At 45.0% G+C, this 17,783-nt stretch overlaps 2 protein-coding genes across 5 annotated transcripts in view; one reads left to right on the top strand and one right to left on the bottom strand.

Annotated features, from left to right (window-relative positions):
* CNTN5 (contactin 5) overlaps positions 1–17,783 on the top strand; it is a 689,184-nt gene that overhangs the window by 306,601 nt on the left and 364,800 nt on the right. The window lies entirely within an intron of this gene.
* On the bottom strand, positions 638–3,265 carry LOC309340433 (putative CENPB DNA-binding domain-containing protein 1). Of its 2 annotated transcripts, XM_081859200.1 has the most exons (3): positions 2,936–3,265; positions 1,449–2,227; positions 638–1,232 (listed from the first exon to the last, which is right to left on the bottom strand). In XM_081859200.1, exons 2-3 carry the CDS (start codon positions 1,953–1,955, stop codon positions 933–935), a joined length of 807 nt encoding a protein of 268 aa, XP_081715326.1. In that variant the 5' UTR covers positions 1,956–2,227; positions 2,936–3,265; the 3' UTR covers positions 638–932. The 2 variants fall into 2 exon arrangements, with proteins under 2 accessions (XP_081715326.1, XP_081715327.1); XM_081859201.1 differs by lacking the exon at positions 2,936–3,265 and having other exon boundaries at positions 638–1,226; positions 1,473–2,327.

The raw sequence follows: 17,783 nt of genomic DNA on the forward strand, positions 1-17,783 counted from the left end.
AACATGATAGGCTCCAGAGCTATCATTCCTTGATTCCTAGACAGTAACAGAGGGATTGGAAGTTTATTTCTGAGGCAGAATGACTCTGAATAGCAGTTGCTGGAAATCACAAGTGAGAAGGATGCTGTTGTGCTCAGGTCCTTTGTGGGCTTCCTGCAGGCATTTGGTTGGCCATTCTGAGAAGAAGAAGCTGAACTGTATGGACCTTTATCCATCAGCACTTTGCTTCTGTTCTTATTTTGCCCCAACAGCCAACCTCTTGACCACTTTCCCTGTCATTAGCCTCTGCAAATAGAATCTCTAAGTAGCTGCAGCTGGAAGCAACATACACAAAGCGTAGCAAGATGTAACATGTGCTGTGTAATCCTGTGCATGCACATTTACCTGGGTGTAAGACCCATTGCATTCAACAGGGATTATTTCTGAATATGCACACATAACATTTTGCTAATGCTGGTTGCGGTATTAGTGTTGTGCCTTTGTGTGTTTGCAATGCTTATTTTCGGTGTAAAGGTTTTTGTTTTGAACTTCATGTAAGAAAAGAAAGAAAGAAAGAAAGAAAGAAAGAAAGAAAGAAAGAAAGAAAGAAAGAAACCCACTACCCATTTGCACATTGTTGGTCTGGGTTTGCTTCCATTACAGTGGTGCCCCGCAAGACGAAATTAATTCGTTCCGCAATTTTTGTCGTCTAGCGAATTTTTCGTCTTGCGAAGCACGAAATCCCATAGGAATGCATTGAAAATCAATTAATGCGTTCCTATGGTCAAAAAAAGTCCAAACAAAGCCAAATTTGGTACAACAACAGTTTATTAACTGCTCTTTAAAGTCACACATACTGTAAAGAGCAGTTCAAAAATTGAAGGGAAAATAAATTAACTTTATAAACATGACAGAAAAACATTTAAAAATCAACAAAGTGTACAGTACATTTTCTAAGACTCTGGGGGACCACTCGAAGAAGGCTCCTCTTCCACTCTTTGCTTCTTGGTCAAGAACCTGTCCATAGTCTGCTGCTTTATCCGCCTTTTCAGCAGCTCCCTGAAAGACGACATGACCCTCGTATCATAAAAGTTCCCAGCGTCATGTGCCACGTGCTTCTCATGGTGGTGTAGATCTGCAAAAGTCTGCACCTCCTTCCACTTCTGGCAAATGTCCCTCAGTCTTTCGGAGGACAGCCGTTCCTCAGTTGCTTCCTCCTCTTCCAGTGAGGCCTGCTCCTGCGCAGCCTCTGCCTGCAGTTCGACCAGCTCCACGGTGGTCAGCTCGTCGTCGTGCCCCTCCACCAGGGTCAGGCGGTCCTTCATGGGCTTGTGGCCAGGCAGCCTGGACTCCTCCTGAGTGATGAAAGTCCTTTTGGGCATCCTCTTCCAAAACAGCCCGGTCTCGTCGCAGTTGAAGACCTGCTGCGGAACGTAGCCCTCCGTCGTCACAACCTCCAGGAACTCTGCTGCAAAGTCTTCAGCCGCAGGAACATCAGAACTGGCAGCCTCTCCATGCCTGACCACGCTGTGGATGCCAGATCTTGTCTTGAACCGGTCAAACCAACCTCTGCTAGCCTTGAAGACTTCTGGCTCGGCTGAGGTTCCTGGCTGTTCCCGGATGAGGTCAGCGTGCAAGGCCTTGGCCTTCTCACAAATGACGGCCTCAGACACTGTGTCCCCTGCACGCTGCTTCTCTTCTATCCAGATGAGCAGCAACTTCTCGACCTCCTCCAGGACAGCTGGGCGGTTCTTCACGATCCTGGTGACTCCCTTGGCTGCATCAGTCGCCAGGATCTTCTCCCTCATCTTCAGGATGGTCCCGATGGTCGATGGGTTCCTGCCGTACTCCCTGGCGATGTCCGTCACACGCATTCCGCCGTCGTGCTTCCAGATGATCTCCTTCTTCATTTCCAGCGTCACCTTCTCCTTCTTCCTCTCGCCGGCCACCGCAGCAGCAGTCTTCTTGGGTCCCATGGCAGCACAGCTCCTACCTTCGTAAACTCAGAAACAGAAAAAAAAATCAGTGATGTGCTTCAAACCCAAAAAATACAAAAGCAGCCAGCCACCCACCACACAGAAATTAAAACCCAGAACCAAGGCCTTGAATCCCAAGCACCCCAACCCCAAATCCAAAATCCAAAAACCCCCAAAAAAGTTTTAAAAGTTTAGCTTACCAAATGGATGAAAGAGAAGTTCTGGAAAAGCTTCAACAATCAACCACCGAAGTCCTCAGAAACCTCAAATGGCTGCAAAATAAGTTTAGGAAAAGCTTCAAAAATCACCAATGTCTTCAAAAACCTCAACTGCTCCCACAGACACGCACCAACCCACCCACAACACAGAAATTGCAAACCCCTCCCCAACTGCTCCCCCAGCCCCTCCCCAACTGCTGCAAACCCCTCCCCAACTGCTTCCCCACCCAGACAAAAAAAAATTTCAAAAAATAACAACATGGCCAGCACTCAGAAATTCAAACTCAGAAAATTTTTCAAAAAAAAACAACCTGGCCCAGTGGTCACAGAAAATCATAAAAATTCCCCCAAAAACCCCACATGGTCCCAGATTTCTGCAGAAACCTCCTCAACTGTTCCCCTAGCCAGCCAGCACTCAGAAATTCAAACTCAGAAAAAAAAAATTTGAAAATAAACAACCATGCCTAGTGGTCACAGAAAATCATAAAAATTCCCCCCAAAACCCCACATGGTCCCAGATTTCTGCAGAAACCTCCCCAACTGTTCCCCTAGCCAGCCAGCACTCAGAAATTCAAACTCAGAAAAATTTTCAAAAAAAAACCAACCTGGCCCAGTGGTCACAGAAAATCATAAAAATTCCCAAAAAAGGCCCACAAGCCCCCAGATTATCGCAAACCCCTTCCCAACACCAAGTCCTTGAATCCCAAACACCCCAACCCAAAATCCAAAACCCCCCAAAAAAGTTTTAAAAGTTTAACTTACCAAATGGATGAAAGAGAAGTTCTGGAAAAGTTCTGGAAAAGTTTTGGAAAATCTTCAAAAGTGAGCAAAGTCTGAGAAAAGGCTACCAAACCACGTGCTAACAGTTGCTCCTCGAAGTCAAGTCGCAACTGCAGCTGCTCAAGCTAAGCACCCTTGGTTTTAACGGTTTTTACACAAAGGAAACAAAGTCGCGAGACGTTTTCGTTTTGCGAAGCAAGCCCATAGGGGAATTCGTCTTGCGAGGCAAATCGCGGACGAAAAAACCTTTCGTCTAGCGAGTTTTTTGTCTTGCGAGGCATTCGTCTTGCGGGGCACTACTGTATTTCTTCTTCAGCATTTGTGTTACTTAAAGGTACTTCTTTGCTGTGTGATACTGGTCAAACAGGGATCATGTAATAAATGTGTTTGGTGGGTGGGTGGGTGGGAGGGAGGGCAACAGAACAATAGAATCATAGAATTGTAGAGTTGGGAGGGACCATGAGGGTCATCTAGTCCAACCCCCTACAGTACGGGGATCTTTTGCCCAACATGGAGCTCGAACCCACAATCTTGAGACTAAGAGTCTCATGCTCTACCAAAGGAGCTGCCATCAGCGTAGTAAGGATCATACAGACTTGCTCTGCCAAGTGGCCATTCCAGGCAGGGGTGGGGTGGGGTGGGGAACCTCAACTCTAGGGTCCAAATGGGTCCTTCTAGGCCCCTCTCTCTGGTCCTCAAGACTCTTTCCCAGCCACATATCCTCTCCCCAGGTAACACCTCTTGCAGGCTCTGCTTGCACCCTCCTTGAGTGTTTTTGCCTGGCTGCAAAGTGTCTTTCAACTCTGATTATGCCTCTCGCTTGTCTGGATGGGAGATAGAAAGAATATGTGCAGAACCTAGCCTGTCGTACAAAGGTAATAGCTACATCCAATTTTGCCTCCAGTCCCAACCACCACACCAGGAAGGTTACCACGAAAGCAATGCAGCCCTTGGCTTGAAGAAGGTTTTCCACCTCTGATATAATTTATGTCCCCCAATCCTGCAAGGAGAATATAAGCACATTTCCCTAGCTGTAAAAGCAACCACATGAACACATTGATGTTGCTGCTTTGCACACCCATCTGCCAGGGCTGTAAACACCAAGCCCTGTTAAAAATAAATCACAAAGTGGGAGCAGAGGGGTTTATTGTCTCCCACCTCCTATGAAACATCAGATCAGCAGAATCACTGCATTAAAAGCAAAACAAAACAGGAGTCCACATGTGCTGCCCCAGCTGTTGTCTATGCACCAAGGGCTATCATTTTAGCGAACATCTGAAAAACCTACAGTCAGAAAGCACTGCCTGTTTATTTTAATAGAAACCAGCAAGGTAAAGACCATGGTGATAATGAAACATTTCTAATCTGTTCTTTTGTCGTTGCTTTGATCTGATCCAATGGGGGGGGATCTATTAAAATTCAGATGTGAAGTACATTCATGTTTTCAAAAGTGCCCATTCTTCTCTTTTAATTGCTCTCTAAGCCAAGGATACCAGCGAAGGGAGGGCTATAGCCTTTGTGCTACATGCATGGGCTTCTTGAGAACACCTGGTTGGCCACTGTGTTGAACCAAAGTGCTGCACCAGCAAGTACAAAATAACCCCTCTCCAGTGCCACAAATCCAACACAATGGTGTAACATTGGAGAATGTTGATCACTTCTCCTACCTGGGCACTTATCCCTCCACAAGGGCAGACATTGATGTCGAAATCCAGCATCGCCTGAGCTCTGAGAGTGCAGCTTTCTCTCGAATAAAGTGCAGAGTGTTTTAGGACCGGGACATTCGCAGGGAAACCAACATGCTTTTTTACAAAGCTATTGTACTACCAACCTTACTGTATGATTGTGAAACATGGACCACTTATAAACACCATCTCCAACTCCTCAAAAGATTCCATCACCGGTGTCTCCAAAAAATTGTACACATCACTAGGGGAGACAGGCAAACTAATACCAGTGTACTGGAAGAAGCAAAGATCACCAGTGTTTCTTCAACATCAACTTTGTTGGACTGGACATGTTGTGCAGATGCCTGATAATCATCTTCCAAAGCAACTACTCTATTCCAAACTTAAAAATGGAAACCGTAATGCTGGTGGTCAACAAAAGAGGTTTAAAGACTGTCTCAAGGCAAATCTGAAAAAAAATGTCTCAAGGCAAATCTGAAATATAAACACCAACAATTGGGAAACACTTGCCTGCGAGCGCTCCAATTGGAGAACAGCCTTTACCAAAGGTGTCATGGGCTTTGAAGACACTCAAAATCAGGACGCAAGGGAGAAATGTGCTAAGAGGAAGGCACGCTTGGCAAATCCACACTGTGATCAATTCCCGCCCAGAAACCTATGTCCCCACTGTGGAAGGATGTGTGGATCCAGAATTGGCCTCCACAGTCACTTACAGACTCATTGTTAAAACCATGTTTGTGGAAGACAATCTTACTCGGCTACGAGTGATTGCCAAAGAAGAAGAAAACAGAATACAGTGGTACCTCGGGTTAAGTACTTAATTCATTCCGGAGGTCTGTTTTTAACCTGAAACTGTTCTTAACCTGAAGCACCACTTTAGCTAATGGGGCCTCCTGCTGCCGCCGCGCCGCCAGAGCACAATTTCTGTTCTCATCCTGAAGCAAAGTTCTTAACCCGAGGTACTATTTCTGGGTTAGCGTATGTAACCCGAGGTACCACTGTAGTGGAAAAAGATGATGGCAGGAAGGATTAGCTCAGTGGTAGAGCATCTGACTTGCAAGCAGAAGGTCCCAGGTTCAATTCCCACCATCGCCAGGTAGGGTTGGGAGAGACTTGTGCCTGAAATCCCAGAAAGCCACTGTCAGTCAATGTATTCATTAGTTACATTTGTATATCACCTTTATCTTCCAAAGGAGCTCAAGGTGGTGTACTTGGTTCTCTTCCTCCTCACAACCACCCTGTGAGGTTAGGCTAAGAGATAGTGACTGTCTCAAGATCACCTAATGAGCTTCATGGCTTGCAAAATTTTTGTTATCTCATTGTTAATTCCCTGTCTGTAGTCTTCCTCCAAACCTAGGCCTACCAGTGATATTTTTCTAGAAAAAGAGGTGCTGGAACTCACCATGAATGTTCTTACTATCAGAAAGTTCTTCCTGATGTTTAGTCAGAATCTCCTTTTTGTGACTTGAAGGTATGGGTTCTGGTCCTAGCCTTTGGAGCAGGAGAAAACAAATTCTCTCCATCTTCCATGTGGCAACCCTTTAAATGGCTATCATAAGTGCTATTTTTCTAGAAAAAGAGGTGCTGGAACTCACAATGAACACCTCCCTTGTCCTCTTATAATGGCAGTGGCACCCACCTGAGAGGTGCCGGCACTGAGTTCCTGTGAGTTCTAGCTGGGGAAAAAAGCCCTGGGTCCTACCATTAGTCTGAGTGTGGCAACTCCAGATAACACATATAAATGGGGTGAGGTGGCAGTGGCCCCTAACTATTCTTCATGTTAAACAAGAGAACTGTTCTTGGCCCCCTGTTGCCTCAGGTACAATGGAAAATACTATTCCATTGCCAGAGCCAGGGCTTTTTCGGCTGTGGCCCCGATCTGGTGGAACGCTCTGTCACAAGAGACAAGGGCCCTGCAGGACTTGACATCTTTCCACAGGGCCTGCAAGACAGAGCTGTTCCACCAGGCCTTTGGCCAGGGCACAGCCTGACCCCCTCTCTCCTTCTGTAATCCTCATAGAACTCTAGCCCAATGGTTGCCATTAATTTGATTCTGAACTTGATTTTAGAATGTATTTCAATTAATTGACTCTGGTTTTATGTAAACTGTGCTATTTTTACTGTTGTTAACCGCTCTGAGTCCGGATTTGGCTGGGGAGGGTGGGATATAAATAAAATTTTATTATTATTATTATTATTATTATTCCATCACCAGGCTTCTGTTATTGGGACGGGGAGGGGTGCCATCTTGTCCTTTGCCTCAGGCAGCAAAAGGTCTTGGGCCAGTCCTCTTTGCCTCCCAGTGAACCACAGAGACTTCTACAGATGTTAAATGCAAAATGGACAGTTAAAAACAATCCCAATCAGACTGTGCTGCCAACTCCATCTTTTTATGAGAGTGACATTTAGATTCTAATAAAACGAGATTTGTGAAAGAAATTGAAGGAGCTCTTATCATGTGTGGAGTGCTTTATTTATTTTCCCTTTTTCCTATGCAGGCAAGCTCCTGTATTAGTAATGCGATTTCTAATCCCCTCTCACATCCCGGCACTATTTCTTAGTGAACTATCTGCAGTATAACTAATAATAATGTAGCATATTAAGTATAAAAATGCATCTTTAAACAACTAGGCATCACTTTTAGAGCAGGTTGTAATTAGAATCTTAAGAAAAATGTGCAATTAAACACACTCATAAAAATAAATAGATAGATACATCCTCAGAGCACCAGTCACTTTTTTGCATCATTAATACCCTTCAGCGTAGGACTTTTAAGAAAAAACTCACTGCAGTGATTCAAATGGGAAGCAGCTAAAGACAAAATTACTACCACTTCAGCTGCCATAGACCCTTTAGAATGACAAGCAAAGCTTTTAGACAGCTCCTCATGAAATCTGCTTTGGCCTTCATTGATGTCCTATGCAAGAAAACGCTGGGCTTTGATTTGATTGTTTTACTTGCTGTACATTCAGCTCTCTTTGTTCCCCCCACCCCCACTCCCTTGGTCCAGATAGGACAACCAGATTTTCTTTCGAAGATGGTGCAAGTTTAAATCAGAAAAAGACTATAATTGGCACTGTGGTGGATTTTCTGTGTGTGAGAGAGAAAGCGTGCATATGGGTATTCCTATATACATAAAAATGTAAGACTGTCATGGTGCAGCCCCCGTTGGACGATTTGTAGTGCCGCATCACAGCCCTGGATTTGCATGGGGAAGGGACCAAAAAGAGAAGGCAGATTATAAAATAGTGGTTTTAAGCAGCAGCAGAGGTTTGAATAAAGCAGGGTTGGATAGACACAGAGAAACTATGAGGATGGGAGTCGTGGTGCTTGGAGGAGCTATGAGTGGACTGAAGGAGCTGTGAGGGAGTGGGAAACTTGGGTGAGCTGTAAAGAGAGGGATGGATGGCAAAGTGGGTTCAGGTGGGGTGAGGTGGGGAATCAAACAGGGGCAGCAGTCCCTAGTGTGTGGGTGGGTGTGTCTGTGTTCTACACAGATCAAAGTCAATGGTCAAGTCACTTATGCCCATTTATTTCAATGGGCAATCCTACACAGCAGTGCAACCACCATAGCATTCACAGGGGGCAGCAAATGGCTTGGGTTCAATCCAACGATGGCCAGCTGTGAGAGTGCCTTGGGACACAGCAGATCCCAGGCTAGCTCAGCTTCGCTCCATTCTCAGAATTCCCCATTTGGGAGCTTTCCACCTGTGGGTCTCCCACGTAACCATGCATACAGAAAGCCAAAGGGTGATGTATCACATAATTATCATAATCTTATCACATTGAACTAGTCCTAGTTGAATCAGGATGCTAGCATGATTCCTTATTGTTCTGAGTGCACCTCAGGTCACATCTGGAATACTTTAAGTAGGACATTAAAAAAAGGATGTGTCCAGGAGAGGGGGACCAGGATGGTGAAGGATTTTGAAAACTAAGTCCTATGAAAAGTGGTTGAAAGAGCTGGAGATGTTTAGCCTGCAGAAGAGAAGCTGAAGGAGAGGCATGATAGCTTAGCTGTCTTCAAACATATGAAGAAGTTTTGAAAACAAGTGAATCTGCTCCCATCTATACATACAGTAGGTGTCAAATAAAATTGGCATGACACCTTTGGTAAAAGGTGTTCTCCAATTGGAGCATTCACAGGCAAGTGTTTCCCAATCATTGGTGTTTATACTACATTTTTAAAAGATTTGCCCTGAGACAGTCTTTAAACCTCTTTTGTTGACCACCAGTACTACAGAGCGAGAGGGTGAGGGATTTGATTCATAATTGGTTTGGGAAACCAAGTTATGCTCCAAGTAAATAAATAATAGTTCTGTTTATTCCAATTCCAGTTTTGAGCCAATTGGACCCGACTGTGCCTTCTCCATTCCCCCTCTATCATTTTCTTGCCCCTTCGGCAGAGAAGGAGTTGGAGAGGTCCCTCTGTCGCCTTTCAGAGGATTGCCACAGCACTGACCCAGATGTCAGCAGCCATAGGAAATGTATTCTTCCCAGGACTCCCAATGTCCATATGGTGTCCATAACTATAGTGTTGTCTAGCTCCCAACCACAGGAGTGCTGAAGACACCAGGAAGGGAGAGCCCTACCGATTTTCCTTGCTTTTGCTTCCACCAACTCCAGAGCAGCAGCTAAGAAAGCAGGGGGGAAGGCAAGAGTGGTAGAGGTTCACAGGCGGAAGGAAAGGGATTTTGAGGTTTGTGGATGGAAGGGATCGTGGGAAGAAATTAGAAGTCATAATGCTCACCTCATATTTCAGACGAGCATTACACATGACTGAGGTTTATATTCCAAGCATTACACATGACTGAGGTTCATATTCCAAGACGTGTGAAATTTGGCAACATCTCTAGATGTGACCTACGAGATGCCAGCCTACACAATATGGTGAAACCGTCAGTATGGCTGTTGATGTTTGACTTCTTCTGTGGGTGGGAATGTGTCATGCCTGCACACTGTTGAATCTGGCATCTTCCTTGGATTGTGAAACAGAATGTTAACAGTATAAATAAAGGGCTCAGGAAACAGCTGTGCAATCCTCCTGGGCTTCTTCTTGAGAATCCACTCTAGCAAACATAAACTTGCTCTTCTCTGAGACTTTTAATTATAAACAAATTGAATCAAATGCAAAAATCCCAGCGAGGGAGATTGCCTGGAGGCACCACCAGTTGTTCTAGTTGCTCATCCAGACTGCTCTTGGTTTCTGGGAGACTTGATGGGTCTAAGATCACTGGGCATTCTAAGGTCAGCAACTGTTCTTGGGAGGCTTCCAGGGAGCACTGATGTATCTGAGATCTTTGAAGCACCCCTTTCATCTTATTGGCAGAGGACCTGCAATTTCCCCTACCATGTATTGGGGAGTAACAAGTCAATAGATGGAAGAAAACTTGTTAGTCTAAAATGGGGAAAAATTGGCGCTGTATGCAATATCTCTAATTACAATGAGCAGGTCGTGTTCCAGATTTCAGACAGGCTGCCTTTAGTGCTCCTCCAGCTAACTTGTGTGAGCATATTGGGGTTGGGGGTGAACTGCCTGCCTCCCTATCCATGACAATGGCTCGAGGATATGACAAGGTGCTCAGATCAGACAAAGCGACCACTTGTACCTTAGACCCTTGCCCCTCTTGGCTGATAAAAACCACCAGGGAGGGATCAATGCCTATTTTCAAGAAGGGGTGGTCCCTGCCTGTTTGAAGGAGGCAGTGGTAAAACCACTCCTTAAGAAACCTTCCCAGGATTCAGAAAACCTAACTAACTACTGGCCAGTTGCTAATCTCCCTTTCTTGAGCAAGGTTCTGGTGTGAGTTGTCACAGACCAGATCCAGGCATTTTTTGGAAGAAACTGATTTTCCGGATCCATTTCAATCGGGGTTTAGGCCCAGTTTTGGCACAGAAACTGCTTTGGGCACCCTGTATGATGACCTCTCTCAAGAGACTGACAAGGGAAACATGTCCCTGTTAATTTTTCTCAACCTCTTAGCAGTTTTTGATACCATTGACCATGGCATCCGTCTGGAGTAACTGTCCGAACTAGGGGTGGGTGGCACCACTTTATGGTGGTTCCAGTCCTACATGGATGGTCATTCCCAGAGGGTATTGCTTGGAGAACGTTTTTCAGTCCCATGGAACCTTCAGTGTGGGGTTCCTCAGGGCTCAGTCCTATGTCCTACATTGTTTAACATCTACATGAAACCGCTGGGTTTCTGGAGGTTTGGAGTACATTGTCAGCAGTATTCTGATGACACTTAGCTCTATGCTGGGGATTCTTGGAGGTCCTGGCTTTCAGTATCCTACATAGTGAGCTAAATTTCTCTTCCAGGACCTCATGACTGCATTTTGCCATGTTATTGCTGCCAACATCAAGGCCTCACTTGTTCTCTTATAATGGCAATGGCACCCACCTGAAAGGCGCTGGAACTGAGTTCTGGCGAGTTCTAGCTTACAAAAAAACAAAACACACCCTGCTCATCCCCCAAGGATTGGGTTCCTCCTATGAGAATGTTTTTCTCCATAGGGGTGACATTCTCCTTCCCCAACACCTTCATTCCCTGTCAGCAGGTCTTGGCCACAACAGAACAGTCTTGTCCCTGGAGAGCCAGAAGCTTATTCCACTTTGTACATACCCAAAACCTCTGCCCAACAGGGCGATATTCATACATATGGCAGTTAGTGCAAGACACTGGGAAGACCCCACACTGCTGCTGGCTTTCTGCTTGCAGTTTTCTTTTCCAAGTTACATATCATATCATAGAATCATAGAATCCTAGAATCATAGAGTTGGAAGAGACCACAAGGGCCATCGAGTCCAACCCCCTGCCAAGCAGGAAACACCACCAGAGCACTCCTGACATATGGTTGTCAAGCCTCTGCTTAAAGACCTCCAAAGAAGGAGACTCCACCACACTCCTTGGCAGCAAATTCCATATCATATGATGTTGTTGTTTAGTCGTTTAGTCATGTCTGACTCTTCGTGACCCCATGGACCAGAGCACGCCAGGCACTCCTGTTTTCCACTGTTTCCTGCAGTTTGATCAAACTCATTTTGGTAGCTTCGAGAACACTGTCCAACCATCTCGTCCTCTGTCGTCCCTTTCTCCTTGTGCCCTCAATCTTTCCAAACATCAAGGTCTTTTCCAGGGAGTCTTCTCTTCTCATGAGGTGGCCAAAGTATTGGAGTCTCAGCTTCAGGATCTGTCCTTCCAGTGAGCACTCAGGGCTGATTTCCTTAAGAATGGATAGGTTTGATCTTCTTGCAGTCCATGGGACTCTCAAGAGTCTCCTCCAGCACCATAATTCAAAAGCATCAATTCTTCGGCGATCAGCCTTCTTTATGGTCCAGCTCTCACTTCCATACATGACTACTGAGAAAACCAAAGCTTTAACATATCATATGATAGCCATTTTCAAATATCTCAACAGCTGTCACATGGAGGATGGAGCAAGCTTGCTTTCTCCTGCTCCAGAGGGTAGGACTCAAGCCAATGACTTCAAGGTACAAGAAAGGAGATTCCGAGTAAAAATCAGAAAGAACTTTGTGACAGTAGGAGCTGTATGACAGTGGAACCAACTTCCTTAAGAGCTGGTGTCCTCTCCTTCGTTGGATGTTTTGGATGGCCATCTGTCAGGGATGCTTTAGCTGAGATTCCCTTCCAACTCTACAGTTCTATGATTCCTGAGAGTTTCATATTTTGTTGGGCAGAGTGGGGTGCCGTGGCCTCCTTGCCCTGCTTCCAAACTCACAAATCTGTAATTCACCTTGAAAATGTGTCTGCTGGAGCTGAGATACTTCATCTGCCAGGGCTCCCTGTAGCCTGCTGGTTCTAAGTCTATATTCCTGGCTAGTTCCTCCTAGCTACTCCAGTAGCCAATTAGGTCAGGAGGTGTGGCTCAATTAGCTTAGCAGTTTGTGTGATTTACTTTTCCCAGTAAGCCTTTATCTTTTTTATGTAATAGTTTTAAATTTAGAAACTTGTTTGTTTTTCCTTCTATATATTTATTTATATTTTTCATCTCTCCTGATTGATGGCAATGAGTTCTTGTTTATGCTGTGATTTATATGTTTATGCATTTATTTGAACACATTTCTAAACTGCTTAATATTTAAAAATTTCTAAGCAGTATACCAAAATAACATGAAAATCTGGTACCATGAAAATAGTAAACTGTTCTAAAAACTGGAACAGGTGAAAAAGACAGGAATCCAAAATAACAGGATACAAATTTATGGGTCAGGGGAAAGACTGGGGGGAAGGGAATATATGTCTCCATGAAAGATGTCTGAAGCGACTAATAGATACTGCTTTAAAGGTAAAGGTAAAGGGACCCCTGACCATTAGGTCCAGTCATGACCAACTCTGGGGTTGCGGTGCTTATCTCGCTTTATTGACCGAGGGAGCCAGCGTACAGCTTCTGGGTCATGTGGCCAGCATGACTAAGCCACTTCTGGCAAACCAGAGCAGCGCACGGAAACGCTGTTTACCTTCCCGCCAGAGCGGTACCTATTTATCTACTTGCACTTTGACGTGCTTTCGAACTGCTAGGTTGGCAGGAGCAGGGACCAAAAAACGGGAGCTCACCCCATCGCAGGGATTCGAACCACCGACCTTCTGATCGGCAAGTCCTAGGCTCTGTGGTTTAGCCCACAGCACCACCCGCGTCCCTAGATACTACTTTAGGGAGAGGGAATTGCATGTCACACTGCAGGAGGAATGGCAGAAAAGATGTAAAGCAGGTCATATCTCAGATGTTCTGCCTCCCTGAATACCATTTGCTGTGAATCAGAACTGGGAAGAGCTCTGTTGCACTTCAGTCCTGCTTGCAAGCTTCCCAGAGGCATCTGGTTGGCCACTGTGAGAAGAAGATGCTGCACTAGATGCACCCAGGGCCGTCTTACCCATAGGCGCTAGGGGTGTGGGGCACCCGGGCACCGGGCTCTCAGGGGCGCCAGGCCAAGAGTCCAGGGCTGATATTTGGAGTCTGAGGGTTGGGAAGAGCCAGCAGCCACTGCCAACTGGAGTATGACCCATCGGAGTGCCGCAGATCTGCTGCGGGCAAGCGAGGCACTGAGGCAGCCGGCCGGCTCCACCCTCCTGCGTGCCTGGGATTGGCGGGCCATCAAGAGGCCCACCCAGCGCACGCTGCTCACATGAGGCGCCTGGCTTCGCTTGGTCATCATTGCCACCACAGCTGCCTTGGGCTTGACTGTTGTTGCACTGGGCTCTGCTTGCCCCCCCCCAGGAGCCCGGCCCTGCCCTTGCTCTGCTGCCGACACTGCCTCAAACTCCTCTGTTGATGCTGAGGCGGCTGGCCAGACCAGCTTTGCTGTGCGCGCCTCACCACCCTGCCCCAACAAAGGTCAACAACTTTGGGGTCCCCACCCAAAAGGTTGACAACTCTGGGCAACCTGGGGGAGAGGGCACCGGGCGGATCTTTGCACCCCGGTGCCGCATATGCTTAAGACTGCCCTGGATGGGCCTTTGGCCTAATCCAGCACAGCACTTCTTCACCACACTCCTTGGCAGCAAATTCCATATCATTGATGTTGTTGTTTAGTCGTTTAGTCATGTCCGACTCTTCGTGACCCCATGGACCAGAGCACGCCAGGCACTCCTGTCTTCCACTGTCTCCTGCAGTTAGGTCAAACTCATTTTGGTAGCTTCGAGAACACTGTCCAACCATCTCATCCTTTCGTCCCTTTCTCCTTGTGCCCTCAATCTTGCCCCTGCTTATTCCCCTTGCCAGCCTATCCTTCCCACCCATCTGGCCAATCCCCTTCTATTTACACCTCATTCACCTCTTTGCCTATCCCCCCCAGAGCATACGCCAAGCACCACCCACTGTTAAAGGACAGGGAGGCACTTCATATAGCAGCTTTCTAAACCACTTTGTGAAGCGCCTCCCCCTGTCCACCAAAGCTTGCTGCAGCTGTTTTTCATAGAAGGAAGGCACTTCATAGCACCTCTCCCATTAAACAGCTTGCCTGAGCTGCCTTCCACCCGCACTGCTTCCCACCTTCCTAACGCTGGTCATGTTGCAGTTGCGGTGGCCGCCTAATGGCAGCCATTCAAACTGCAGCACGATGACAGCCTTACATTTTTATGTATATAGGAAGACACAGCTCTTATTATGATCTGCTGGCAAATGTTTTGTTCTTGCGTGCTGGCTTTGGATTTTAGTGTTGAATTTTAGTATTATTAATTTTGTGTTATATTTTATCATACAGCACCCAGATGATTCATTATAAACCCATAAAATATATATAAATATTTGAGGGCTCAGAAATGGCATTTTTGCTGGAAAGCTAGGACCCTCACGTTGTTCTTAATAATAAATTAACAAACATAGAAAATAGCTCTTTTTACAGAGAGATGTTAGCAAAATGCTAACTAAATGCTCGCCCCTTCGGGCAGCAATCAATCCTACAAGCCATCTTGCTGCTTATAATTTGCTTAGTGTAATTTCGCTTTTATTTGACTGGTTGCAAAATTTGCTAATACATTTTATTGCAAAAGTACTAATGGTATTATTCTCCCCCCTCAACCCTCCCCCTCCCAGATAGCTCCATCTTCTGAAAGTCATTAACAATTCAAATTAACAATACAAAACTGCTTTCACTAAACATGACCCCCCCATATGTAAATATTTCATCTCTGGTTGTAACGGAGTCAAAATAAGGAGAGATCCATATAACTTTTGGACAGGGTAGGTAAGGATAGGCTGAGCAGCTAATTCTGTCATGTTTCAGTCTCACTGGTGCTCAACTGTACAAAAATTGTACTTTTAAAACATAAATCCAGACTTTTCAATGTCTTCATCTGTAAATGGTGCATTTTGCATGCATTGTATATGCATATTTTATGTAAAATGTGTATGCTTGTGTTCACTTTTTCCATGCCAAAACTACATCACAAAACCCGAGAAAGTCATAATCCAACCGGGAGCTGCATTTGCATCCACAAGCAAACTCAGGGGTATCAAATTGGGTCAGCCCTCTGTGAAAAGTAGACCATGAACATTCCTCCCTCATTCCCCGGGGTTGGGAGTTGGGCAAAATTTTTCAGTCAATGAAGGTGAAGATTGTCACTGATATCAGTTGGTTGAATTGTCCTTTATAGGCCAAAGGAAGATAAAATACCTTTTCTAATTCTCTGCCTGGCTTACACCAGCAGAATAGAAAGTATGGGAGAGGCATTCCACTTCCTTCATTTCCTGTTCCATCTTTCTTTTTTTCACCCCGGCCCTATAGTTTTCCCAGAGAAATCGCTGAGAGGGAAAGTAAGTACACCAGCTTTAGGGCTGCATACCCTCCAACATTTCTCCGATGAAAATAGGGATGTCTTGAATAATAACAATAACAAATTTATTATATATACCCATTTGACCGGGTTGGTCCAACCACTCTGGGTGTCTTCCAACATATAATAAAACATTAAACATTTTTTTAAAAAATTCTATACAGAACTCCCTTCAGGTGTCTTCTATCGGTTTTATGTTTACTTTATCTCTTTAGCTTGGGGGTCACATAATGCCATACTTTCCAACATTTCTCCGATGAAAATAGGGAAACCCAAGGAAACACTGGTTGTTACAGGATCAAATTGGAAACCAGGATGACTCCTGTAAATCTGGGACTGTCCCTGAAAAATAGGAACACTTGGAGGGTCTGAATTGATGTAGCTTGTTCCCCATTCCAAAGTCCATGGAATAGGATGTCAGCATACTTCAAACACACCCATGGAACACTTTTTTTTGCCTATTCCTTCATTGGGAGGTGTATGAGGTTGAATCTCCCTTTCCGAGGATAGACCTTTTCCAACTTCAGAGACTCCTTAGGGACCATAGAATTGCAGCGTAAGTGACATGAGCATTTGTTTCTTCTCTCCCCTACCCACCCCCCTGCAAAGCCTGGGCTGAACGAGCAAGGCTTTTTTGCACCTTTTTATATGCTGTGTTTAATCACATTTTATGAAGACTGTTATCCGCTGTGAACCCTTGGGGAAAGGCTGGGTATAGGTTATAAAGCTAAAATATGAATAAGCTGTTGCAAAGTGTTTGAGTTAACATGTTGTAAATGCAACCATGAAGCCTTCACTGCTGGGGAATTATAATCGGCAGTGCTCTCCGATAGTTATTGCCGTGAACAAAAAATGGATGTGTGTGTGTGTGTGTGTGTGTGTGTGTGTGTGTGTGTTTATAGATTGTCTCTCTTGTCAACTGAGATTACTATGAATTTACTCATCTGTATATAAGTGCATGTATGTAGCTGACAATGTGCCTAACTATTGTGGAATAGCCTCTTGGGCCTAACACAATCTCGTATGAGTAAACATTCATGTAGACTAGAGTTTTATTTACATATGAATTGATCTACATAGAGAGCAGTCAGAAAACTGCAAGCTATTCAATCTATCCAGGATTCTGTAATAATGTTTGTGTGCATGAACATGGTACATAGGGTATAGCACGCATACATTCACATGCAGATACAGACTCTCATTAAATCAGTCTCTAATACGTTTTGAAAAAGTAGGCAAGCTCAATTGGTGCCAATGGGAATTTTTTCCCTAAGGTGTCTAGCTACACAGGGAGAATCTCAGCTCCAATTGCTGGGTGGTGGTGAAGCGATAATCCCTCCTCTTGTGATGCCTTCCTAGTAAAAATTGGTCTCCCCTGTGCCTTTAGTTACTTAAGGAAAATGCAATCTATTTAGCTGTGTGCTACATAATAAAATAAATGTCTCGTTTGGCTCAAAAACCAAACCAAGAGGAGAGAAGGATGCAGACTAGCAGGAACTGTTTGCCCACTTCGAAACATATTTATTCCTAGTGAAAGTTGCAAAGACTGATAAAGGAGAGTTAAATTCAAGAATCAAGATGTATAATCATATTTTATTATACACATGAGTCTGAAGAGCTCAGTTGCTTAGAGAATGGTGCTGATAACCAGTGTTCAAAACTCCCATTGTTCTAGGCACATTTTGTGACAGGGAATTTCATTAGTGCAAGCAGTGTCTGAGCCTAAGATTTCAGATTAAAACTTCAGAGTGGAAGGGAAGGAGGACCTTTTTCTGCCTCCCCACTTCTAGCTACTCTCTGAAGACTGGAGAAGAGACCTTCTTAAGAACATGTGAATAACGAACA

This window comes from Podarcis erhardii (genome assembly GCF_964252035.2).
Source record: "Podarcis erhardii genome assembly, chromosome: 4".
In the NCBI taxonomy this organism is placed as follows: domain Eukaryota; kingdom Metazoa; phylum Chordata; class Lepidosauria; order Squamata; family Lacertidae; genus Podarcis; species Podarcis erhardii.